This window comes from Hoplias malabaricus, chromosome 2 (assembly GCF_029633855.1).
Source record: "Hoplias malabaricus isolate fHopMal1 chromosome 2, fHopMal1.hap1, whole genome shotgun sequence".
Classification (NCBI taxonomy): Eukaryota; Metazoa; Chordata; class Actinopteri; order Characiformes; family Erythrinidae; genus Hoplias; species Hoplias malabaricus.
In genome coordinates this window covers 25,171,308-25,198,957 of record NC_089801.1, presented here as the reverse complement: position 1 = coordinate 25,198,957, position 27,650 = coordinate 25,171,308, and the positions used below count along the sequence as shown (strand labels likewise).

Sequence of the window (27,650 nt, the reverse complement as noted above, 5' to 3'; positions counted from 1 at the left end):
AGTGGCTCACGTAGCTACAGCCACATTTATGCATCACCTGTCGTTTAGGCTGGTGTGAACAGGGATGAATAAAGGTACAGACAGAAAGCAGGAAATTGTGCCAGAGCCACCGTAAACCTCTCTGCTTGCGCTCACCTGCTCCAGCTGGCATTAAATAATGCCTTTTTGTTCTCCCTCTTCAAGACACACACACATATTAGTTTTTCTACCTTGTTGGGACACAGGGTCATACATAGGGTATTAAGCAGGGACCAGAAATTAATTGTGTACTAGTTAATTTCCAGTCATTGTCCATGGTCCTGGGGTTGTGGGTTCAAACTGTACATCAGGTTACTATCTGTGAGGACTTTGGTATGTTCTCCTGATGTCTGTGTGTGTTTCCCTCAGACACATAATATTCACATGCTGTCCTTCTCCAAAGGCTATTTCAGAGATACAGAATTTTTAAGCGTAAATAGAAAAATGGACCCCAGCAACCATGAAAACATCACTTCTACAAAAAACACAGGGTAAACGTACGTGTGCCTCTGCAGCTGATATAACTTGCTAAGTGTTATTTATTTCAAAATTATTTTTTGTTACCCTTCAGTAGTAGACAATAAATTGAGGAAGGAATAGATTATTATTTGTTTTTGATGGCTACAATAGTGATGCTAGAAAAACTCATTTTGTTTGTATAACAGATAACAGACAGAAAAAAATAATGTGAAACTTTCAACTTTTTTTTCATAGTACCATTTAAGGGCTTCCGTATTCCCCAAAGTCTTGATAGACAGTGAACGTAGGCCAGTTTTAGCACTCTCCCTCTCTCTTTTTTACACACACACACACACACACACACATACTTCAGACTATTCCATTACAACTTAGTGAAACAATTCATTAAAAGAGCACAAAGCTGCTTCACATTAGAGCCCAGTTTATGTGGCCTGATCCTTGTCTTGTCAAAGCTTCCATTCAGACAGACCTGCTGTGCTTGGCTTGTAATCTCTCTGCACACATTCATGCATACACTGAGTGCAGCAGGTATTAGGAGTGTGCAGACACTGCATATACACATCAAACACACAGTACCTTTCTCTCATCTCTAGCTCTTTACTCTGGGCATTTGTGTGAAATTTCTTCCAGTGTTTCTCACATGCATGTACATGTCTCATACTAAAAGATGTCAGACAGCCAGCACATGTGCTACTATCCCATTTCTCTTGCTTACACACACATACACACACATACTACCCAGTAAAGGGACATTCAAAGTGTAATTTGTTACCTTTGCTTTCTCTGCTGTAAACATTTACATAAACATCCTACAACACTGCTGCTAGAGTATCGCAAGTACAAACCCCATTTCCAGTCCAGTTCCATCCAAAGTTGGGATGCTGTGCATAATAAAAGAAAAGCAAAGCAAAATGTAATGATGTGGAAATCATTTAAAACATATATATATATATGATGGAAAATAGTACAAAAGCTTCATTTTAAATTTTAAGCTGAGAAAATGTGTTGTTTCTTTGAAAGATATATGGACAATTTTGATTTATTGCCAACAACACAGTCCAAAAAAGTTGGGGTAGGGTCATGGAACACTCTAAATGTTGGGGAACTCATGTTTTGAAAGTGAAATATTTTCCCATTATTGCTTATTATGAAATTTCAGCTGCTCAACAGCTCTGGGTCTCCATTTGTTTTCAATGGGTGACAGGTCTGGACAATTTAGCACCTGGAATCAAGAAGCCATGCTGTTGTAATCACTGCAGAATGTGGATTGATCTTGTCTTACTAAAATAAGCAAGACCTCTGTGAAGTCTGCTAATTCACCTCCATACCATAACAGATGTTGCCTTTTGAACTGTGTGCTCATAACAAGCCAGGTGTCCCGCTCCTCTTTGGCCAAAGGACACAGCATCCCCGATTTCCTAAAAGAAATTTACTGGGTTTTGGGCCTTGTCTTATTCTTATAGAGATTTCTCCAGATTCTCTGAACCATTTAATGATATTATGTACTGCAGACGAAGAAATACCCAGGTTCTTAACTGTTTGAATATTGTTGAATTATTTCATTATTTGCCCATGCAGTTTTTCACAGAATGGTGAAGCCGTCCTCAACATTATTTCTGAAAGACATACCCTCCCTGAGTTTGTCATGTCCCTGTTTTTATAAAGTGCAACTACTTTGGGTTCAATTTTGTGGTTTTGCTGTTTTTAATGATTTTATATTGTGCTTGATGGCAAATGCAGAAGAAAGCTAATGTTATTGATAGAAGCCAGTTTGCTTTTTCATTCATTCATTCATTCATTATCTGTAACCGCTTATCCAATTCAGGGTTGCGGTGGGTCCAGAGCCTACCTGCGGGAATCCAACCCACAACCTCCAGGCCCCTGGAGCTGTGTGACTACGACACTACCTGCTGCACCACCGTGCCGCCCCAGTTTGCTTTTCCATTAATAATTATGGCAGTCTTCAAATTAGAATTAGAATGAAACCTATTGTTACATCAGTTACTACACAGCCAGATACCTAAATTCAGTTTGGCTTCTCTAGCATTTGTTAATAAATTTTACAGTAGTTAGTATTACTAAATGTCTAATTCCTATTCAAAGATTAATCAAAGTCATTGATAACCACACACAGGCATTCAATGATTTTTTAAAATGTGCATTATAATCTTCACTGGCAAACATAACCAACACTAAACGAATAACATTGCATACAAGAATTGCTTATCACAATAAATAACTAAAAATTTCATTGTTTATGGTGTGTTATAGTGATGTATGTTTCAGGCATTCACAAAAAGAGTTACGAGTTACAGTGAATTTATCACTTTTTGTGCTGATTAATCTCTGACCCTTTCCGCATCAGACTCACTTTTAGAAAACTGGCAGATTTGGCCAGTTAGAGTTCTCCTCCAAGCATGTTTAGATGCCTAATGACACTGTAGCTGTGGCTTGCTACACATCCCAAAGGTGGAGGAATTTGTTGCCCTCATCCTTCCAGCTTTGTGGCATCATGTAACAAATGAGGCCAGATAATGGAGAGAACTGAGAATGAGTAAATAGATGTGAAAACCATGGAATAAACCCAGTTTAAGGGGACTTACCCACATCCATAAGGGAAAGAATATGAATACTCAGGAGATGTGATGAATAGACTGTTAAAATTACCTAATTGACCATCATCTCTTGTGGTCAGTGTGTGTAACTGGGCTGACAGGTGTTACGAATGTGTGTCAGTAGACCTGTCATACACACACACACACACACACACACACACATCTCAGTGCCGTCTCCATTGAGACAGTAGGCTTATTGTTTGTACTGAGGTCAGCTCTATGATCTCCATGCTATGCAGGGCCCAGAATGGTCCACTTTCTCACCAAGCTGAATTTTTTTCATTCCTCACTCACTCACTCACTCACTCACATTCATATTTTATATTAGAATCTTAATAATAAAACATCCTACATGGTTCTTTACACTTTACACAGGAAGGCACATTTATACACTCAAACAGTTATTTAAAGAACCATTCAATGAAAGCTTATCTGTGGTAGCAGAAATGGTTCTTCCCTTTTTTTTATTTTGAAAAGTGTAGGTCATGTGGGTTTTGTTTCTGAATGACTGAAGAAACGGCAAAATCACAGTCCATTATCAGTAAACCAATATCCTGCAAACACGACTGCCCCCAAAACTATACATCCCCAGGTTCCAAGAGCCAGATTAATCCTAAATCTACAACTACATCTACATCTAAGACTACATGGGACTATTAGCGCAGGATTTCAAGACCCACATTCAGCCTAATCCTAGACTAAATGGGATTTATAATGATGAAACACCCTCGTCATTGTGATTTGTTGAATTTCTTCAGTTGAATTTAACCTGCTCCATTCTGGAAGGCACTACAGGATGCAAACACAGAGGCCAGATAAAGACTAAAACAATTTTAAAAAGTGTTTAAACCTTTACGTGGTTTCTCTATAGAAATATGGAGCATTTATTAATCTGACAAATATCTATGTTTTCTGACAGCTAGTGTATTAATAGTGTGTTCTTGCAGGTTGTTGTTCTTGCGTGCGATTTCTCAGCTATTTTATTTATCCTGTGAAAAAAGTGATGACAAGGCCAAGAACTTCGGATTCTAAATTAATCTCTTGGAATTACGTAATGTTAAATGACATCAAAACAGTGTTTTCTGCTTACACCACAAGCTTTATTTCCCGTTCCTGCCCAGACTCTTCCTTTTTCTGTTAATTCTGACACTGACTCTAGAGAAAATGACCAAACCTGCCATTTCACAGAGTTTTACTGGCAAACGTATGTTCATACTATGTCTGTCTCTCACAACCGCAAGCTCAAAAACAATATTGTCGCTGTCCAATGAAAAACATGGATCTCCAAAATCGCAACTATACAAGAGAAGGAATAAACATAATTTTCAATGGAAGTCAATGTAATAGAAGTTCTTTTGAAGCATTTCTACTGGCACATTCATCATTCAAAGCTTAAATCTGCTGCATTCATGTATTCTCTGGTCATAATTACCCTTAAAAGTAAGAAATGCTTCAAGCAAAACTGCTAATCATATCAGTCAAACTCTTCTTACCTACTCAAGAAAGTCCTAGAGGAATGTGTGAAATAATCCCATTAATTGTAGGGATTACAATCCATATGCATCCAGGCTGGACTTTACCTCTAAAGCGCAACAGAGAACCAAAAACTCAGAACAATTCACTTGCAACTAGTGATGGGAGACAAATATGCTCGTTAACTCCCCTCTCTATCCCTCTCTGTCTTTCCTCCACCCACACAGCCTCTCTTTCTCTCTGCCCACCCCTTTTTTCTTGTTCCTTCTCCCTAGTTCAACCTCAGGCTCTGTCTGTCTCTCTCTCTCTCTCTCTCTCTCTCTCTCTCACTTGCTCTCTCATTTTGTGGACACAAGGCTGCCTTTTATTCTTGCAGCTGAAGAGGTCCACCCTTGTTCAGGCTCTAATACAGAGACTCAGAGAGATGGAAGGACAGACAGATCGACAGAGAGACAGGCAGGACGTAGGAGGCATTCACAGGAGACTGAGAATTGAGGGGTACAATAGGGTCAGTTAGGGCTGGGTAATATGACAATGCAATATTGTTATTGTGATGAATTCTAGTACATGTGCTACAATAAAAGACTGTGCAAGCACATAGCACTGTGCCTTCTGAGATAGTCTGGATGGCCTTTTAAATATTTGGCACGTAGGATCTGACATGCTTTTTTCCCCAAAAATAGCTGAAACATGGAATTGTCTGACCACAGAACATGTTTTAACAGTTTTGGGCCATCTCAGAAGACTTAGGGCCCAAAGACCTTGCTGGTATTTCTGTGCAAAATGTATATATGATTTTCCCTTTCCATAACACAGTTTTAAGTTGCATTTCTTAATGTAGGGTGGCACGGTGGTGCAGCAGGTAGTGTCGCAATCACAGAGCTCCAAGGTCCTGGGGTTGTGGGGTCAAGTCCTGCTCCAGATGACTGTCTGTGAGGAGTTTGGTGTGTTCTCCCTGTGTCTGCATGGGCTTCCACCAGGTGCTCAGGTGTCCTCCCATGGCCCAAAAACACGTTAGTAGTTGCACTGGTGACTCAAATGTGTCCTGTGTGTGCCGCCCTGTGAAGGACTGACACCCCCTCCAGGGGGTTCCTGCCTTGCGCTCAATGACGGCTCTGGACCCACCGCGACCCTGAACTGGATAAATGCCTACAGACAATGACTGAATTAACTTCTTAATGCAGCAGCAAACTGTGTTAACTGAAAATAATTTTACTCACAAGCTCATGTGGCTATGTCCATCACAACACAACGGTTTCTCAAATGATAGGCTGAGGGCTGAATGGTCACTCACATTCAGCAAAGGGTGCACCCTGCCCCCTGAATCGTTTCATGATATTAAGTTGTGACTAATGAAAGACCAAAATTCTTAGCAATCTTCCACTGGGAAACATTGCATTTGAATTAGCTGACAATTTTATCATGAGCATTGCCACAAAGTGGTGAACTATCATTGCTTGCACAGACTAAGCCTTTGGTGGATGGTCTTATTATAAATCTTGATGACTTCACTTGTTACTATTTAAACTGCTAATTGTGAAACCTTCCAGAACAGTGTTACTTGTATAACAATTTCAGTCTTGTTTTGCCTCTTTTTAAATATTTACAAACAACCAAATAAATAAATATGGTTTGTCGGTGTACTTTTATCAGTTAAATAAATGTTTGAGCAATTTAAAAAATTACAGTTTTAGATTTTCCAGTAGTTTTAGAACACACACACACAGGACACATTTGAGAGTCCTACATTAAGAAATAAAACTGTATTATGCAAAGGGAAAATCATATGTACATTTTGCACATTCTGAACTTATGGGATTTGTACAGTACACGTAGTGCTGGACGATATGAGCACAAATCATTATCACAATTCATTTTACCACGATAACAATTAATGAACGATTATTTTTTTTTGTTGTATTTTTGACCCTCATACTTCAGTGACGAGGCTTATGCTGTAAATATGCTCCAATATAAAATATGGGATATTTTTCTAACGTTGCTGGGAGCTTGTTCCGCTCTTGTTTTTTGAGCACTGTTTATATTTGGTGTGGGATTGTGCTTTGGTCGCTGAAAATGTTTTTTCTCAGCAGTACATGTACACACAGTGGGGACATAACAGAATAAAACTAATCGATATAGACAAGATTATGTCAATAAGAAGTTCTGATAGTCCATTTTGATTAGTTTTCGATTAATTGCCAAGCCCTAATCACACATTAGATTCCTTCACACACTGTCTGTGCTGGTCATTTTATTCACTGACCTCCTGTAACTGCTTCATCTGGTTAAGGGTTGCAGTGGGTCCAGCACCTACCCCGGACATCCAGACTCACACCTGTGGACATATTTACACAAACAATCCACCTACCAATATGTATTTTTGGATTGTGGGAGGAAACTGGAGCACTTGGAGGAAACCTATGTCTTTACAGACATGTTTGTGAACATCTCAGTCTGATCACAGACAGTGTCCTAAGATGAGAATCAATCCCAGATGAGAATCAAAACCCTGTAGCTCTGTCAGTGACACTACTTTAGTGCCACCATGCTACCATGGTCACTTTACAAACGTAGTATAATCCCATCTCAAGTAGGAGCAACTAACAAAAAAAATCTGCAGCACAACTGTAAAGAAAAACAGCAATCCATTTACATTTCATCAGTGCCAGATTTCTGCAAAGTGGCTCAGCAAGGTGCTCGATCTTTGTCATCCCAAGTAGGTTTAGTATAAAAAGGTATAATTTCCATGCCACATCCAGAGCTTTCACAAAGCCAGACAAAGCAAAACATAGCATTAAATTAAGTTGAAAGAAGGCAACTAACAGGCCTTCCAAAAAAGCTTTCTGTCAATTGCTATGAGAAGGAAAAGGAGGGTGTAAACAAGAATGACAGCGGGCAGAGTGCACAGTGATTTTTTTGGAGGAATGAAAATGAGGAACTCATTTTAACTGTTTTTAGCTGTGCACATGTTCTCTGCTGGTGTAATGTGTTCAAGCTGCCTGGGCTTGGTTCAGCCCATGATGTGTCATACTAAGTTTTGCCACAAATAAACCACCCCCCTCAGCACTCACTCCAAGTGAGACATGAACCATTCCGCCCACTTACGTCTGGAGCATGCACTGGCGTGGGACAAAATACATGGTGAAACAGGGTGGGGGAAACTGAGGGGAACAAACAGTCTGGATTGTAAATTTAACAAACTTGCTAAGGGGTCTGGCTCTCTCTCTCTCTCTCTCTTTATTTAGATATATACATATAAAAACTATGGCAACATCTATTGGACTAAACACAGAAAATATTACAGCTTAAAATGAGCTATCTATAATACTGTCAGCAGGCGTTTAAAATTGCTACCGCAGTCCAAATTCAATAAACTAGAGAGAGTTACCTGCTTCTCCAATTCCACAGTGCGAAGCTCGTGCGGGTTGCCAGTTTGAGGACATGAACTTACACGAATGCACTCAAGACAAGTGAAAGAACTTTGGACCATCATTACTAAAGAATGTGCAAAAATCAACCTATTTACACAGAAAAGTGTACATCATTTCGCTAAAATATCTACCTATGCTAACGAAGGAGCCATCAGCATTTTTCCTGTATTTACCAGCTTCATATTTGACTTTCCATTTTCACATTAAATGTGTCACTGGCTGTTATCTTCCTTATTGATTTTTCCCTTCCACATTAAATGTCATTTTCGGAGACAAATATCTGCACCTTATTTGCAATTTTGATATACAAACATTTAGTTCCATATTAAATGGGTCAGTTTATGAGGCTAGTATTCGCATTGTTCACCAGCTGCTTGTTCGAATATTCTGTCCCACCTTAAACAGGTGACTAATTGTGTTAACTTTTTAAACAAAACAAAAAAGTATGCCTAACTTTCTTCATGTAAAACATACAAAGCAGAGAGTTTAGACCTTTAATCCATACATACGATCTGTCTCTGTGCAACATTACCGGCTTCCTTCTTCAGGAGAAAATTAGCCAACTTGGCAACTGATCAACTGATGACACATATATTACATATTGCCCCTTTAAAAGGGGAACATCAAAATTTCAAAATATTGAAATATTTTAAAAATAGTGGTGGAAATAGGAACAATATGACTAACACCTCTAAAACTACCTCACAGGAAGGCTGCTTACAAATACACGGTTCTAAGAATGTCTGGCTCATCGAACATCATCTGAAATCATTGGTATTAATAGGGAGTAATTCCCCTTTTGCTGCAGTGAAAGCCTCTAGTCTTTTGAGAAAATTTAACACTAGATGTTGGAACATTACTCTGTAGATTTTATTGCATGAGAGCATGTTTGGATCAATGCAGAGAATATATTTCCATTACTCCAAATACCGTGTATCGTTATAACCTTCTAGTCTACGCTTGGCATTGGACATGGTGAGCTTAGGCTCATCTTCAGATGCTCTAAAGTGTCCCTTTTTATTTCTTGCATTTTATGGAGCTTTAACAAGCTATATTTTGACCCACAGTGGGATATAAAGTAGTGGAACTTACTAATTGTAAGACATGTCTACAAACTTTCTGAAATGTAACATATTAATATAACACATTTCTCATTTAAATATTGCATTAATGCTGAGGTTGTCAAAGGAACCATGTTCATCTGCTAAATACATGTAGCTCGTATTTATTCACCCCATTTCACACTCTAACAGCAGGGAGTAAAAGGCTCTAAACACATGCCGGATCCAAAACAATGTCCGTTATGACTGAAGCTTTGGGCTGTTTCTTCCTCCATCTCTTTATTTCTTAAATTCACCATCTTATTCAGTCTAGAAGAATCAATGCTCTGCAGCAGCAACACATGAACCAAATGTTACCATTGCCATGCGTTGCTCAATGCCATGCAATAGCTAGAGCACTGGTCCTCAGAGAAGTTGAACTGTGTTCTCTGGAGTGCTGCTTGTGATGAAGAACTAATAATTTAACTTTACTACATAACCTCACTATTGTTTTCCATGGCTGAATGAAGTCAAATCCTCATTGCAATGTGCTGATATCTAGTGGAAAGCATTCCAACAAGAGTAGAGGCTGTTACTGCAGATTAATCTCAAAGCTTAAGGGCAGTACTCATGAGGTCTGTAATTCAAAACAGTAATATATATTAACTCAAATATATTTGCAATGAAATCGTGGACAGATGAGGCCTCATCCTTCATCAGTGTTCATATTGTAAAATACTTAACAAAAACAGAAGAATCTTATAACCAAAGAAAAGTGCAATGTACACCAACTAACCATAATATCTTTACTACCTCCTTGTTTCTACACTCACTATACATTCTCTCAGATCCACTGACCAAACAGGAGCACAGCGTAGTTTCACAATTACAGACTGTACTTCACCTGTCGCTCTATATGTTTTTTTGCCCAGATTCAACTTGTTCTTCAAGAACAGAGCAGGTATGATTTGGGTGGTGGATGCTTCTCAGCACGACAGGGACACTTCTGTAGTGGTGGTGTGCTGTTCTGGTACAAGTGGAACAGACACAGCAGTGCTACTGTAGTTTTTAAACACTGTATCCACTCTGATAGACACCTAATTCACTGGTCCACCTTGTAGTTGCAAAGTCAGAGACAGTAGCTCACATGTTGCTGCAGTTTGTGTTGGTCGTCCTCTATGTAGTCTTTCATCAGTAGTTAATGGACACCGCCCACAGGACGCTATGGGCTGGATATTTTTGGTTGATGGACTATTCTCAGTCCAGCAGTGAAACTGTGGTGTTTAACAACCACAGCAGCACATCAATGTCACTGCATTGGGTGCTGAGAATGATCTCCCAACCCCCACCCAAATCATACATGCTCTGTGGGGGTCCTGACCATTGAAGAGTAGGGTGAAAGGAACAAAAAGTGTCTGTAAATGCAGAATTACAAAGTGCTCCTGTCTGGGCAGTGGAGCTGGGAGAATGGACAGTGAGTGTAAGAAAAAAGGAGGTGGTCATGATGTTATGGTTGAATGATATGTATGTATATGTCCTACAGTTTGCAGACATGTCCTAATTAGTGACACATTAATACAGTCTCAAAGGCAAATGGGTCTTTCTAAAGCACCCACACATCAGCGTAAAGTGTCCACACCCAACATATAATTCGGCTAGAAAGGTATAGAGCCTCCCAGCAATGAGTTATGGAGCAGTGGAACTGTTTCATACAGTGATGGTGCTCTATCCAGTATCTTAAGAATAAGCTGGAGTGGAGTCTGTGATTCAAAGCTCACTACGCAACCTTTGAGCCAGACCCCTCTAACATTTAAGAGGCAATCAATTTCTCAGTCTGTATCTAATGTGACACCTTTCCAACGTAGACGTGTCCATTACTGCCTCAGTGGGAAACTACATTTCTATTAATGATATTTATTTTGTATCAGTGTGTGTCCATAAACTCACATTTTCTGTTTTCAGTCTCTCCGCTGCACTTCTGTAGTGATCTTTTGGAGCTTTTTTCACCTGATAATTTTCAGTGTGTTTGTAGGCTACTCTACTGAACTACCCACTGGGAAACGTGTCCCCGTTAAAAACTTCAAAGCTACACTGATTTTAGGGGTAGAAACAATTGTTTCCAGCTTTTGTATGATGACAATTTCCAGACTTTATAAGATGAATCAGGGATAAATGAACCTGAACACAGAGGGTGGTTAAAAAACAAAACACAATGAACACAAGGGCTAAAGAAGCACCAGTCTCTGTCTGTGGGAGAAACGTGTTAACAAGCGCCCTCTTATGGTCAAACAAAGCAATTTCAATAGGCTTATTACGAATGAAGGAGTTTGTCAAAATTTTTAGTAAACATGGCGGTGTGTGGTGTTATGTATTTATTTTAAATATCAAGCCTGGATCATGATGAAATAAAAATCAGTTTAGACAACCTCATGAATCAGAAGAATGCCTGTCAATCATTTAACTTACCTGAAAGCGGACTCTCTTTTGAAGCACCTTGAGGCTCTTGTTGGCCTGGTAGGCAGTCCAGACCATTGGGAAGCTCATATTGCACACTCTGGACATCAACTACATAGCCCAGAACTCCACAGTAGAATCCATTACCATCCCGAGAAACTTTATAATAATAAAGCAAAACAAATACTTAACGGTACAGTCCCCACGTTCAAGACAAAAACTGAAATTATTCCATTGGTGTCAGTGTGAGTGCCACCACTTGCTCATTTCCAGCTGCAGAGGAAAGAAATGAGCAAGGACTGTATGGTTATTCATTCAAAAGTGGGAGGAAAAAATAAATAGGCAGGCTACACCTTCTCCTTCCTCTCCTCCCCAGTTCCAAATAAGGGCAACTTCACATGGCCAGCCTGGTGGTGCAGACAAAAAGCCTGTACTCTACACTAGTTTTACAGAACAGAAATTATTGCCCAAGCAGGGCATGTCCCTCTTGGACATCCAGTTACATAAGTAACATACGTGATGCCTGATCATCAGGACAGCTCATTGGGATGATTTTAGAATGATTTCAATTCCCAGTGGTTTGTGATTTTGCTTTCTTTTTCCGAAACACACTCAACACTAATCTCTCACTTGATCATCTAAAGGCCTGCATTCTCTTCTCGTCCTCATCTCTTTACCCCTTGGACATGTTATGTGGAGGAAAAACCAGACAGATAAAAATCTGTACTCCATCTACACTTGTCTGTAAAGTTTCTCTTAACAATGGATTTTATAAAGAGAAAATAAAGACAAGAACAAACATTTGCAGCAAGTCAAGCCAGCTGCGCAACAATTATGAACACAGGTATAATAAATAAAATATTACATTAGTATTACGATCAGAATCAGGTCCAGATTAATATGAAATCTGTCAGTGAAATCAATTTTAAGATTTTTTTAATATGTCAGTGCTTTATATTTAAAACAAAATCTAAACATAATGACAAATGGAAGTGTTGCCATAGACCCCTAGGATGTGCTTAATAAGAAAATAAACAATTGTACATATTGCAGGGATTTTGTGCTATTTACTCATTAATATTACTTAAAAATAAACCAGTCTAAATAATGTCCCAAGTATTGAGACACAGCAGAGTGCAAATTACACAATTATGTCATTTCACACTGTACGAGATCCTGCAGTAGAAAATTTGACCGAATTCTCAGGCTCACATTAACCTCCTTGTGGTTATTTAAGCTACGGTTTTATTAGCCAAAACATACACTATATTGCCAAATGTATTGTCACCCATTCAAAACCACAGAATTCAGATGTTCCAATATTTCTATAGCCACAGGTGTATTAAACCAAGCACCTAGACATGTAGTCTGCTTCTACAAACATTAGTGAATGAATGGGTCTCTCTCAAAAGCTCAGTGAATTCAGTGGTACAGTGAAATTTCCTTGCTACTAAATATTTCAGTCAATTGTCAGTGGTATTATAAAGTGGAAGCAATTGGGAATGACAGCAACTCAGCCACAAAAAAAAAATGAGAGCAGGGTTAGCACATTGTGAGGCACACCAACTTTCTGCAGAGTCAATAGCTACGGACCTCCAGACCTTGTGGCTTTCAGATTAGCTCAGGAACAGTGCGTAGAGAGCTTTATGAAATGGGTTTACAAAGTCGAGAAGAAGCAGCCAAGCCTTACATCAAGCACGATGCACAAGCGTCAGCTGCAATGATGTAAAGCTCACCGCCACTGGACTCTAGAGCAGTGTAGTCATGTTCCCTAGAGTGGCAAATCACACTTCTCCATCTGTGTGTTACCAGGAGAATGGTACTTGTCTGACTGTATTGTGCGGACCATGGCACAAAGCAAGGTCCAATAATACATGGATGAGCGAGTTTGGTGTGGAAAAACTTGACTGGCTTGCAGAGACCTGACTTCAACACTATAGAACATTTTTGGGAGAAATTAGGAGACTGCTAGCCAGGCCGTCCCATCCAACATTAGCTTCTGACCTCACAAAAGCGCTTCTGGAACAATTCCCATTAACACACTCCTAATACTTGTGGAAAGCCTTCCCAGGTGATTTGAAGCTGATATAGCTGCAAAGGGTGGGCCGGCATCATATTTAATCCTATGAATTAAGGATGGGAGTTAACAAGTTCTTAACCACGCAAAGGCAGAGGCATGAATACTTTAGGCAACAGGGTCCTAATTAAATTAGCAACAGTGCTCTTCACAAGAGAGTTTAGTAAAGAGGCTTTATAAACTGGGTCCTTTTTTACACTTTAATAATTTCTTTAATTAGTTTACACTGGAATGTTATTCATCATGACTCTACTCATTATTTTACAGGGTTAACAAAAAAAAAAAATTTCAGATCTAGCTTTCCATTTCCCACCAGCAATATGATTCCAAAAAATAGACAATGCAAATAAATGAAATCTCAAACCATTTAGTATTTGTTTCCCCCCCCCCCCCCTTGTCAAGCTACGGAGAGACTCAAGGCATTACTGGAAACAAAGAGATGGGGTTGGTTGAGGAGTGTTCAGTACAAGTATATTGGTTTGAGAGTGAGGAAGAATCCAAAGGCTTAGCAGGTCTGATCTGAGGTCAGCTGTTTATTACTCCGTACCCACCTAGAGTCATTAACAACCAAGGGTTGTTTGTTCTTTTGGAGACTAACAAGAGGTATCAACAGACGATGTCAGCATTTCAGCTTACCTTGCATCAAATGAACACAATCAATAAAAAACTGTCTCAGGCAGCACATAAACCCAGATATCATCCTTCAAGGTCTTTTTAACATTTCAGAACTAACACGTCACACCACAGCTGAGTAAAACCATTACTGAAACTACAGACTCCAAAATGGTCTGCTCTCTAAATTACAGATAAACGTGGCCCCGGGTGTTTTTAAAATCTGTGTATTGCACGCTCTACAACAGCACCAGCACACAAAGCAGTGCGATTGTGGAAATACCACATACTTCTGCTGGTGCAAATAACAGATTACAGTTTTGTAGATTTGCTTCCCTAACCAAAATAAAACAAAACAGAATTGAAGCCCAAATGCACATTCACTGCCATTACAAACTGGTGGCTCAACAATGACTTAAGCGATCTGAAAGTGTTGAATACCTCCAACAGGCTTACAGGACAAGAAAGCAAGAAAGTGTAGAATATAATGCAGACAAAACAGATAGGAAACAGACACAAGTTTAGGCTTGCAGCAGACCACTTTACAGCAGATGAAAGATATATATATATAAAAAAAAATCCAGACATAAGATACAAGGGAAAAAAAGAACCTTGCAAACAGACAGACAAAACAATGAGGTCCATCTCATAACATGTGGTCCTGCCAATACAAGCACAAACAGATCGTGGAACAGACCACCGTTGGATCATCCAGTCAAGGGCTGTTAGCAGGAAAAGACAACCATGTCTTAAGAGGTTTCAGAGCAAGATCCCAGTACATAAGCAAGAAACCTAAGCAGGTTTAGGAAAAGAAAAAAATATATATCTCACCCTACCAGATTAATTTTACCCTTAATGCTAAGTTAGATCAACCTTCAATAAAACTCCATCATCTATACAACTGATCAAACACATGGTGGTTCCATATAAATTATAATTTTCTAGAATGGTACAGTTTCCCACGTTTTGACATCCATCACCAGTTAAATTGTGTTGGCTGCGGTATTCCTTTTCCTCATCTTAATAAGTCAATCCCTTTGTAGAATTATTCACTTTTGTACAAAGATACAAACACAGCCAACACTGACAGCCATGGTGAACAGGGTCAGGTTTTTTTTTTTTTTTTGATGAAGGGGAAGGAGGAAAAAAAAAAAAAAGATAGAAGTTTCCAGTCCTGTTTAAGTACTGCTGATGGCGAAAAGGTTCTCAACAACCTCTTCAAGCTATCTCTCTCATTCTAGCTTGTACTGTGTTTGTAATTGTGTATTCAAGTCCACTGAATTGGTTTTTTGAAGCTGCTTTTGGGCTTTTTGTAGGCGAGGTTTCTTCATTTTATAGTATCTCGTATTTATCAACAACAAATGATGTTTCCGTTGAGAACCGTACCGGACTGTTCCCGTCCACCTGAGACACTTTAGCAACCTAAAAGGAGGAAGGAGAGACTTATTATATAACAATAATGAATGAATACACAAGGTGGCAGCCATTATTAATGCAGACTCTTGCACTGAACATTAGTGCTTCAGTGCACAAAGTACACCACTACAGTCTCTGATTTCACATCTACAATGTGAAGTTTTGCAGAGCAAATGATGAACTACAGTCTAATTTCAGAAATATAAAGTGAACCTATATAAGTAGAACAATGAGCTTAGAAATAATGACATTTATAAGAATCTGTGAATCTATAAACCAAAATAAAAACCAACAAGCTAATTCTCTTGCTAAGCTAAATGTGGCAGATGCATATTATCAATGTCACATGAAAACCTTATACCTCCACATATGAAACAGATTATTTTAACACGAAAATTGTCCTAGAAGGCTTTCATACAGCCTATATTTCTGTACCTGAATGTCACAGTAGTTGCCCTTGGACACGAAGGAGACATTGACAGGGAAGAAGTCGTTGGGCTGGCCGGCTACACTGAACTCCAGACTGCCGGTCTTGTTCTTCACGTCCACCACAGGCAGACACCATTCCAGAACATTCCGTCTGCTGTCGTGTCGATATTCTCCGTCCAGGTCACCAATCACCGGAGCACCTACCCCTGACCTGCAGTGGGCCATTAGTACCATATAATCATTAGTAAACTGTAAAATGAGAACATATTACAGACTGGAGCACTCAAATAGGTACAGACTAAGATTGAGTTTGAATGAAGAACCTGTCGTATGACGATCAATACAAGAAGAGCACAGTTATTAGTATTACAATCGTCTACTGTTACTGTAAATACTGAAATTACAGATGACAAGGACAAATTTGAATTACAAATTAACGGGTTTCCAGGCTGTTAAAATAATTATTTACCAAGCACTCCAGACATGTTTCTCAACGTTTTTTTTTATGCTATAATATACAAATTGATGAACAACAAAACTTGCAGTAGTATTATGTATTAGTAATAAAATGTGTGTGCTCATTTTATAATCAGATTTCATTTCATACATCATGGATGAATAAAGATTAGTATTGCAAAAGATTAAACAACTAAGCAACAAGAGTGCAATGTCTAAACCTCAAGTGGAGAACTAAAAGTGCTGACTTTTTGGGGCAAATTTTGACTCCAGCCTTCCTATGTTTGCCGATGTATTTATTTGCAATATGCTGACCACTGCCTTGGACCCTTTCCCAAGATTACAATATATTAAATCTCTAATTATGTGTGTATTATTAAAAACATTGCATGCAATCCATCAGTGAACTTAGATCACATATCAAAAAGATAAATCAGATCATAAAGGCTGAGTGGATGTAGTAGTTTCTTTCATTAGTATTATTACACACTTACGGTATGGGGATTGAAATAACAACATCATTGAGTTCCAGGGAGTCTTCCTGCAGCTCATACTCTATATTCACGTCACAGCCAGATCCGCTTTCTGAGGGCCAGCAGTTTACTAAAAAAATAATGATAATAAAAAAATAAACGTATCAGTAAATTCTACTACTCTACAAACAACAAATCTTTGGTCTTGTGAACAGGTGAAACAACACTGACTTGTTAGAGGTATGAGGGACTCGTCTGTGGTCTGTAGTCTCCACTTCAGCACACCCACGTCATTGTTCAGGGGGAAGGATTTATCTGGATTCTTCAAACCAATTAATGACTCGGCTGTGAATAGCTTCTTGTCCACGTTGGGATGGGTCTTTAAGAGGCAAAATTTGTTTCTTAAGAAATCTGGCAGGCCAAGCGAGCTGAACAAGATCATGTTCTGATACATATATCTAGACTGAAGCAAGCATTCACATCTAACCAGATTGATAATTAAATCTTACACAGGACTTCTAATAACACCGTCTATAACATAATGACCAAACAGTTCATTCTGCAAGACTCCTTAAACTTTACATGAACACACATGTAATTTTAGAATTTTGAAACAGTTTATTTTTTGTTAAAAAATTCATATTAAGTTTTGAACTTCTTAAGATATTAAGAAGTTACTGTATGAAGTGAGTAAACCTTCGAACAGCAGTATAACTAACATAGCAAACACTGGCTGAGCTTTCTCAACCTTCCTTGGCAGACCTTTATCCTGACCACAAATATTTCTGGTATTAACTTAACATTAACTGCATAAACTTTACACAATGTATTATTGTCATGCTGGCCTCAAGAAACTGACTGGAGAGGCAATAAGGCAGGGGGGAGTACAAGCCAAAAACTATATGATGAAAAACAGGTTTGGAGGAACCACAGTGTAACCAGCATGTCATCTGAACCTGACAAATATTTAAGTAATTATGCAAGTAAATATAATTTATATGAATTGCTGTGTCTTATCTGGTTCAGATAAATATTTCAGACTAGCTACTACAGCCATTCTCAATTTTTTTTTTACCAGAGTAAAACCCACCTGCAGCTGGACACCTTTCTTGTCATTGTTGTTGATGAACAGTCGAATTCGTCCATTCTTCTCATCAGATACACGGAGCGTGATCATGCCAAGCACCTCCATGTTCTGTAGCCCTCCATCACGGCCACATGTCAGAGTGATCTTCTCCTCCACCCGCAAGTGCACACTGCAACCATCAGAGGGCAGATGTCAGAGAAACATTGCTGAGTCACAACTCTAACAAATATTTTAACACATCTTAGTATAAATATTCAGTTAGTGCTGGGCAATATGAGCCTAAATCAATAACACGATTAACTGTACATTTTACCACGGTTACTATTAATGAACAATTATTTTGTTATTGTATTTTTGACACTCATCGTTCAGTGATGAGGCCTGTACTGTAAATATGCTCCAGGATTAAATATGTAGGATTGGGCAAGTAATCATTTCTTAAATTAGGGAGAACTGCTAGGAAAAAAATGAAAAACCATACTCCACACACTGACACACGCCTTTTCGAGTTTATGAGTGGTTTACAAATCAATGTGCATTACACAGGTACCACTAAGGTTTTAGTGGAGAATATTCCTGCAGTTAGGACTGAGCTATGAAGTTAACAGATTAATTTAACTAATGCAGCCATACGCAGCTTAATCAAACAATATAACACTCCGCAAACTATGCTGGGTGGGACCAACAGAGCACAAAACAAATATCTTGTCTGGCTCGTTTCTAACTCTACACGTCAACAAGTTATTTAAACTGCACCTGACACTCATTCTGCAAGGATTTCCTGGGGTTACTTCAGGTTTTACAAGGATCTAATTTCATTAACATCCTGAACCTTTAGACCTTTATCCTTATTTGGCAATAAGGATACCTAGACTAAATCCATATTTCTAATGTGCTGCCAATATAAAATAGAATAAGAAAACCATACAGAAAACTACATTCCAAAGGCTACATTCACACTGCATGTATTTATAGAACAAATCTCCACCATTTGATATATCTCTGTTATGCATACTTTACATGAAAAGTAAAAAGCACACTGAATCATATTACCATTGTTGATTTGGGTAATATTAATGTGATACTGAAATCAGGTGTGTGTCAAAGCAACCACCGTCTAAAAGGGAGATTAGAATTCATGTGATTTTGATATCAAGCTCAATTCATCTTCATTTTGGAAATCAAAAATACTCTCTTTGGGAAAAAAAAGTATTTATTAAGATGTAAAATATATATTTAATAGTGCTGTCAAATTAAGGCATGTGGGAATTTAACATGTTAATTTAATGCTAATTAATCATTTACCAAACTTCCTTCTATAATTCTCTCTTTTTTAGAGGGCCTAACAATGTGTTAGAAGTTGCATCGCTAATGTTGAGTTCTGAATGTAGATAACATTTTATTTAGGCTGAAATATGTATTAAATATCATAACTAGCTAATTCACAGCTCCTGTCAATTACAAGTACTTTATTATTGTGTATAAATTCTTGTTTTACGGAAAATATTTTGTTTCTCCCATATTAATCACTGTTTGGAATCAAAAGTCACATGTGCATATATTTTTTTTGTAAACTGTAATAGTGTCGGTACATAGTTAGTATTGCTTTAGTGCAAAATGTGAAAAATCAGCATAAATGAGTAAGAATTTTGCCTTACATTTACTGTTATAGCATACCTCTCTGTGTTAACAGGAGCAGGCAGAGATTTAGATGCATCAGAGGGTCTTTTGCCAGTGCTAGGCAGGATAATGTTCTCCCCCTCAGACTTCAGTTTGTCCACAAAGTCATCCACCTCCTTCCCCCTTGCACCCAGTTTGAGTGCTTTGCTAGGACCGCTAGGCCTACGGGGGGGGAAAAAAAGGTCAGTGAAAGATTAAGTTGAAACTCTGAATTAGCAAAACTGATAAAATATTAATGAATCCTGCATTAACACAAATAGAAAAAAATGAAGCTCCAACATAATAGTTAAATCTGAACTTCATGTAGTTCAATTCAGATTTTAATAAGGCTCATTTCACACCAGAAACTATAGTATATTCTTGTTAACAGTTGTCAAATAATTTTAAAAAATGCAGCAACTAAGCAACACTGCCCTAAAATGAAGTAAGTGATCTAAATGACTGCCAAATTATTGCTGGCTCATTCAGTTGCTATATACAATGCCTAGTACCAATACTTTTCTCATATCTTATATCTCTAATTTTAGTGGATATAAAGGAAATAGGATTTTATAAGTGACAGGTACCTGACAGGTACTGGGGCAGGCTTGGGTTTCTCTGGCTCGATCAGTGTGTCTGTAATGATGGCTGTGCTGCTACTGCTACTACTGCTGCCAAAGCCACCAAAGCCAGGAGACTTCTTCCCTCGCTCAGCGTCCCGTCGGGCCTGCTGCAGCTCCTTCGCCTTCCTCCTCATCTCTGCCTTCGCTTCTCGTTCCTGGGTCTGAAGAGACAGAGAGAAAAATCGTTAACAGGTGCGTACAGAAGGATAAGACCAAGTCCTGTCAAACAGTCTCATTACAAAATATGGTCTCATTACAAAATATGGTCTCATTACGAATACATTTTGTGCAGAGCTGCAATTATTAGCCAAAAAAAAAACAATGTTTCATTTCTGTATTTAACCAGCTCAATTCACAATGTCCATGTGCAACACTCAATACCTTGGAAAGAACTAAGCTATTCTACATTCTATTTGTTCACTGTGTACATGACAAACTTTTCCTCTACTTCTGGTTCCAGGGCTAAAAGAAGAACAAAAGACAGCTTAACAAATTCTCTCCAATCTGTGTCTGTCAGCCATTGTCTTTTTGCCTAACTCCATAACAGAACTTTACAAATTCACAGTAGTGATGGAGCAATTAACAATACACTGTCCGATTGACTTATCATACACTGAAATACATTTCTTATGCATTACGCAGTCCTAATTTGGTAGTAATTTAAAACATACACACATTAATTTTTTTTATAAATGCTGAACAAACTGCAGTCAAACTGGATACAAACAATGGCCTATTTCTAGCTCTCAATATAGTTTTGATATTTCCTGGAATATTGGCGAACGCACCACAGCCTACATTTAATTTAAGCTATGAATAAATGTTAATTACGCACACAAAGCCAAGCAAATTACTCAGCAGCTGCACTGCTGCACGTCAGCAGGTTTGACTGATCGCCCTTCTCTGCTGCTATGAAAAGTGGTTTAGCAAAGCAGAATCAGCAGAGAGCCACATATATATCCAAGTGCCACTTTTCCCCCCTCCTCCGCTCTCTCACCTCTCTGACAGCACGGAACACCTTCTCCTCGTGTGAGTCCATCTCTGTGAATGTTCTGATCTGCGCCAGGTTGACGTTCTCTCTGTAACCAAGGGCAACAATTTCATCAAAGGCAAAGATGAGGTCAAAGCAGTGCTCTGCGATCTCGCTTTCCTCCAGCACACGACAGTACTCTGGAATCTGAACAGAAAAAGAAACAATGATGACTATTAAATAAATGAAAATTGTTGTAAAATGACACTTAGCACGAAGCAAATAATTATAAGCAACAAAACGACATGGACATGCATAAATAAATCTCCAATATCTCCACAAGCCTTGAACATTCATGATTCGGAATAGTTTTTAGGAATAATATACGGCAAACAAATGTGACTGAAGGAAATATGTACACTTACGATCAAAAAGTGCTTATGACTTTTATCTCAGCCTTTGATGAGAATGTAATAAATAACTAAATAGTGATTTTAGTATGTTAGGTTATACAATGTCTAAACAGATACTGGAGTACTTGTGAACATACACCATATTGCCAAATGTATTCACTCAACCAAATCATTGAATCAGGTGTTCCTATCATTTAAATGGCCACAGGTGTATAAAACCTGGGCATGAAGACTGCTTCTACAAATAATGGGTCACTCTCAGGACCATAGTGAACTTGGGTGGTACCATGATAGGATGCCACCTGTGCAACAAGTCCAGTCATGAAATGTCCTTTCTACTATTCCACAGTCAACTGTCAGTAGTACTAGGTGAAAGGGACTGGGAACAACAGCAACTCACCCACAAAGAGGAAGATCACTTAAAAATGACAGAAAGGAGTCAACATATGCTGAGGCAGATATTGCGCAAAAATTGCCAACTTTCTGCAGAGTCAATTGATTCAGACCTCCAAACTTCATGTGGCCTTTAGATTAGCTCAAGAACAGTACATATAGAGCTTCATGGAATTGGTTTCCATGGCAGAGCAGCTGCATCCAAGCCTAACATCACCATGCATCCAATGTAGTGGTGTAAAGCACGCTGCCACTGGGCTCTAGAGCAGTTCTCTAGACAAGTTCTCTGAAGTGAATTAAACTTTTTCCATCTGGCAACCCAACAGACGAGTCTGGGTTTGGCGGTTGCCAGGAGATCGGTACTTGTCTGACTGCACTGTGCCAAATGTTATGGTGTGGGGTTGTTTTTCAGGATTTAGGCTCTGTCCCTTAATTACATTTCAACCCAACAAAACAGCTTTGGGATGAATTAGAGCAGAGATTGCGAGCCAGGCCTCTCGCCCAACATCAAGTGTCTGGCCTCACAAATGCACTTCTGGAAGAATGGTCAAAAATTGTCTGAATTGGCCCCCAGGTCTTACATATTTGATGACCTGTATTGGACTATACATTTAGAATATAAAAAGTAGTGAAAAGCTGTGCGTAGGTCAGTAAATTGTATAACTGTGTGTGATTTACAAATTTACAAAATCAGTCCACCAATCACTGAATAGGTTTTTCCTCAATTTTTATACATACTGCATCAGTGCATTCTTATTCCCTTAAAATCAGAACATTCATTTTTGTATGTGTGCCTCCAAATCCACATTCTCATACGTACCACACGTGAAAAGAGGCGAAGAGTCTCCAGGTCCTCCAGGATGTTGCTGTTCTTTGTGGTGACCAGCACCATGTAGAGCTTCTCGAGAGGCTGGTAGACATAGCGCACACTCTCTGTCTCCACAAATGTGTGCTGCTTCCCTGTGTTCATTAGTTTAGGGAAGGCAGCCAAGAGGCCCTCAACGCGTGTCCGTGTCATCTCCACAAACTGCCGCGACACCAGAGCCTTCCCCGCCTTGGTGCACACCGCTGCAGCCAACAGCACCTGCACATGAAAACAGAACAGTCAATGCATCTGACTTAGCACTTGCTGCAGTAGAAACGGGATGTTCAATGGATTGTACATCATACAAACTGTTAAACACTTGCACTGTATCCATCTCTTCACTAATGTTATTACACAAATGATATTACAGAGAACTGTGAAGTGCGCATAAACCTTCAAACAAAATTATTATTTTTTAAATATTGGTTGCTGCGACCCTGAACTGGATAAACGGTTACAGATAATGAATGAATGAATGAATGAAATATTGATTGACAACGCAGGGCTTATTAATTATAAAATTATACATGTGAGGAAATATTTTTGATACAATATCACATATCGCAATGCAAATATGTAGCAATATAACTTTAAAATTTTACTTTCTCCATATAGTGCAGCCTCAATAAGCAGCCTAACAAACCACTGACTGCACTTATAAATAAAACTTCTTGCCAGACGGGGTAAATAAAACAAACCGTAACACTATTTTTCATTTGAATTACAATTTAAAGGAACATTAGGTAAGATTTTGATATTTTGCTCCTTGGGTTCACCCTAGCGTAATTCCTTTTTACAGCACAGTTAGTGTTGCAGTCACACAGCTCCAGGATCCTGGGGTTGTGTGTTCCAATCCCGCTCCAGGTGACTGTCTGTGAGTAGTTTGGTGTGTTCTTGCCGTGTCTGTATGGTTTTCCACTGGGTGCTCCAGTTTCCTTCCATGGTCCAAAAACACACAATGGTAGGTGGATTGGCTACTTAGAAGTGTCCGTAGGTGTGAGTGTGAGTGACTGTGTTGCCCTGTGAATGCCTGGAGCCATCTCCAGGGCGTGTTCCCGCCTTGCGATTTCGGGTAAGCTCCGGACCCACCGTGACCCTAAATTGGATAAGCAGTTACAGACGATGAATGAATGAATGAATTAAAAAAAAGAGCTGCAAGGCGGAATCACACCCTGGAGGGGGCTCCAGGCATTCACAGGGCAACACACTCACACAGTCACTCACACTCACACCTACGGACACTTCTAAGTAGCCAATCCACCTACCATTGTGTGTTTTTGGACCATGGGTTTTGAGTCGTCAATCCACTTACATCCACACCGTGTTTTTGGACCATGGGGGTTTGTGAACCTTCTAATAAAATAGAACCATATATTATCCTATGTATGCTCACCTCTAACGTAACATGATCCAAATTACAAATAATTTTGGTCAAGCAAATGCAGACCAGCTATATCACACATCAACTTTCACTATTTGTCTATGTTTCAGAAAAATAATTATATAATATTGTAATAAAAGGCTTAGGAACCTGTGCAACAAAGAACAATTTCTCCAAAAATGAAGAGAGGAAACAAACGCTTAAGAGAAATTACAAAACCATGGAACACACCTACAGGTCTCCTTTTGTAAATCAGTTGTGAAGTCTCCATTAGACACTCAATATTACATCATCAATACACAAAACTTCCCCAGACGCATTTAAGGCATCTAAGTGTTTATTACCTGGATTTATTTATATATTTGTTTTTGTTTGTTAATTTATAGTTTGTTTGTCTTTTCTTCTCATCCAGTGTAAACATAGTCAACCGAACTCACAAGAGCCGAATAGCAGCATTAGAAACCAAATATGGTTTATCAACACAACAGTATGATGCTCTATTATTAGATCTGGATCCAAAGCACCACTACTATAGGTACTGCATAGTGCTACATCACTAAATCATCCTAAAGGTATTGCAGAGTGCTACATCACTCCTGAGAACAATAACACTGCAATATAGACTAGTGCTGGAGGGCTTCATACCATTCTAACTGATGTTTGGTAGTCATCAGGTGTGGCTTCTCTTGTGTGTCCCATTACACTGACAAAACTTCCTAAAAATATTTTACAACTGAGGATGCAGTTAAATATTTATTGGCAGCTTCACCATAAAGTGACTGAATCTGCTCATTTGAAGTGTCATCTTGATACTACAGGACAAAAGTAGTAGGTTCCCAGACACGAATTAAGCTTAATCTTGGACATTACTGTTTCAAGGGAGAAACACCCTTAACATTTATGTTTACTCTAGGTTTGGGATTAATCTGTGTCTAGAAAACTGTCCTACAGTGTATGATGTAAAACAGCTCCAGTTGGATGGCAGCTGTTTTGTATAAATGGGGAACAAATACACATGTGCAGAAAAATCTGACAGAGCCAATGTGTTCTCTATAGACACTGATGATTTTACAAAGCTGAGTGACAAAAATGGCACAAGAAAATCATTATTTTTACCAGTACACTATAGTGTCAAAGTGAGATCACATTTATTCAGTTTCCAAACAAAATGGCTATTCAGCATGTATTTGATTGTTTTTGCTAAGACAGTTCTCAAGATATAAGGTGTAAGAATATATTCTTGCATGTAAAACCAATGTGTAAGGATAATAAGTGTAAGAGTGTAGGCAACAATCATGACCAGGGTCTAAAACTCTAGGCTATTTCATATAAACTAACAAGATACAGGAGAATATCAAACTGCACTCTTACGTCAGGCCTGAAAAAAAAAATAAACGGGTGTTTCTCATCATTCTTTTACTGTGAGAAGACATCTCAAAACATGGGCCCAAAACATGAACCTGTTAAGAAAATGTTACAAGCAGCAAAGTAAAGTTGGACAGATATAATTTTGAAATTTATAACCAATTGTAGGAAGCAAGTACCCAACCTCAAAGACTGAACTGATATTATGATAAACATTATCTTTATATTCTTTAAAAATTGAAACAAATTATTCTGAAAAGGGAAGCTGGATTGAAACAGAAGACGTATACATACGAATACAAAAAATAATGCTGTGTGATCTTTCTTTTCCTGAGGAAGAAAAATTATTTCTTTAAATGTTACATTTCTGGAAATGAAATAAATGAAGGCTTTCACACATTACTACAAAAATTATTAACATTATGACTCATTGAATGCAAAATTCATCTACCTGTAAGTAATATTACAGTTGAAAACTGTTCAAACCTGTTGTAAATTTACGTGGATATTTCAAAATGCCTTGGCCTTCTGTCCATTGAATTGACACTGATGTGGACAGTTAGCTTAACTTAGCAAGCTACCAGCTATGTTGACGTTTACTACATAACATCGTTGTGATTTAAACCGCATTACAGAAAGACACAGAAGTCAAAATCAATGTACGGGCTAACTACTTTTTTTACAGATGCCACGAAGGTAGTTTAATTCAGTTAAAAGGGACCTGTCTTTGAAAACATCCGTATATGTGGCTGCTAGCTCAGTGTCGGTAGCGTTCTGACTGTAAAGCGTCTGAGGGGAAAAAACTAAACACGTCGCCCAATTTCTGGTTGTTATTCAAGGGACACGAAGGAACTCACTCACCATTTTCTGCGTCTGCTTTTTGGGATAGTTTTTAAGCTTCTGTCCGTGGCTGTATCTGTGTAAATAAAGCCGCGGTGTTGGAGAAATGAACGAGGTTTGTGTCTCTCTGCGGCTCAATATGGCAGCGGCGCTCAGCCACGTCTCCACCGGAAAAGCCCCGTCAGCGGGTAAAAGGGCGAGGAACATGTGGAGGATCCAGCATCAGCGGCGCTAACGTTAACAATACAGAGTCAACAAGGAGGAAAATACAGGCAAAGAGGAAACTGAGCTCAAATTAAAATGCAACTAAGATTTTCGTGTGCAAATATATTAATTTATGACAAAGGAAAAATTAAAATAAAAACCTATTTTTCATTTATTTTTCAGTGTCATAGAAAACTAACTCTGGCTTCGCATTTTCTTCAAGAAGCACATAATATTTGTCAAAATTAAAATGAGAATGCATATGAAAATAGCTCGTCCTTTTCAGCTGAAAGCTACAGATACAATAAAGAAAACAAATGGAAAATAAAAATTGATAAATAAAAAGCAAAGTGACAGTTTCAGGATGGAAATGAGACACTCCAGCTACTGCTGATTTACTTTAATTTCACTCTAAAACTATCACACTTTGCCTTTTCATTTTCTGGATGTGCAATAGTTAAACATATGTTAAACAGTGGTGGGCTCCTATCCGCTGCAGCCTTCAAGTCCTTTGAAATTCCTACTCACAAGTTTGGTGGTCGTAAATACGACATTATACGCTTGGTTTTTGGTCAGGGGAAAATTGATGCCGTAAGAAAACTCTTAATATAATCAGAAACAGGAATTTTATTTTTTCATTACGGCAAAAATAAATAAATAAATAAATAAAAATAAATAAATACAAGAAGCACTTTGAGAATTGTTTCAAATGTTAAGCGCATTATAAATCCAATTTATTGTTGTTGTTGTTATTATTATTATTATTACACGCATTATGGGTAATATTTTACTTTTTTGGAATCACATAGTCTAGCTAATTATTTTCATGTTTATCTTCTGATTAGCTTTGACAACTTCAGCAATATGTGCAGT

At 38.5% G+C, this 27,650-nt stretch overlaps 2 protein-coding genes across 5 annotated transcripts in view; both read right to left on the bottom strand.

The window, feature by feature from the left end:
• Positions 1-11,623, bottom strand: part of phldb1a (pleckstrin homology-like domain, family B, member 1a) — a 68,894-nt gene extending 57,271 nt beyond the window's left edge. For 2 of the 4 annotated variants that reach the window (XM_066657316.1, XM_066657336.1), the window contains exon 1: positions 11,527-11,623. In XM_066657316.1, coding sequence (XP_066513413.1) covers positions 11,527-11,622 — 96 coding nt within the window. In that variant the 5' untranslated portion in view covers position 11,623. Of the gene's footprint in view, positions 1-4,606; positions 4,746-11,526 lie in introns of those variants that run through there. The other 2 variants (XM_066657325.1, XM_066657333.1) reach the window with 2 other exon arrangements.
• An 891-nt stretch (positions 11,624-12,514) lies between these two features.
• arcn1a (archain 1a) lies at positions 12,515-26,803 on the bottom strand. Its single transcript, XM_066661031.1, has 10 exons — positions 26,595-26,803; positions 22,943-23,206; positions 21,344-21,523; positions 20,311-20,507; positions 19,742-19,906; positions 18,068-18,233; positions 17,209-17,356; positions 16,999-17,107; positions 16,055-16,259; positions 12,515-15,625 (listed from the first exon to the last, which is right to left on the bottom strand). Exons 1-10 carry the CDS (start codon positions 26,778-26,780, stop codon positions 15,536-15,538), a joined length of 1,710 nt encoding a protein of 569 aa, XP_066517128.1. The 5' UTR covers positions 26,781-26,803; the 3' UTR covers positions 12,515-15,535.
• Between the last annotated feature and the right edge of the window lie 847 nt (positions 26,804-27,650).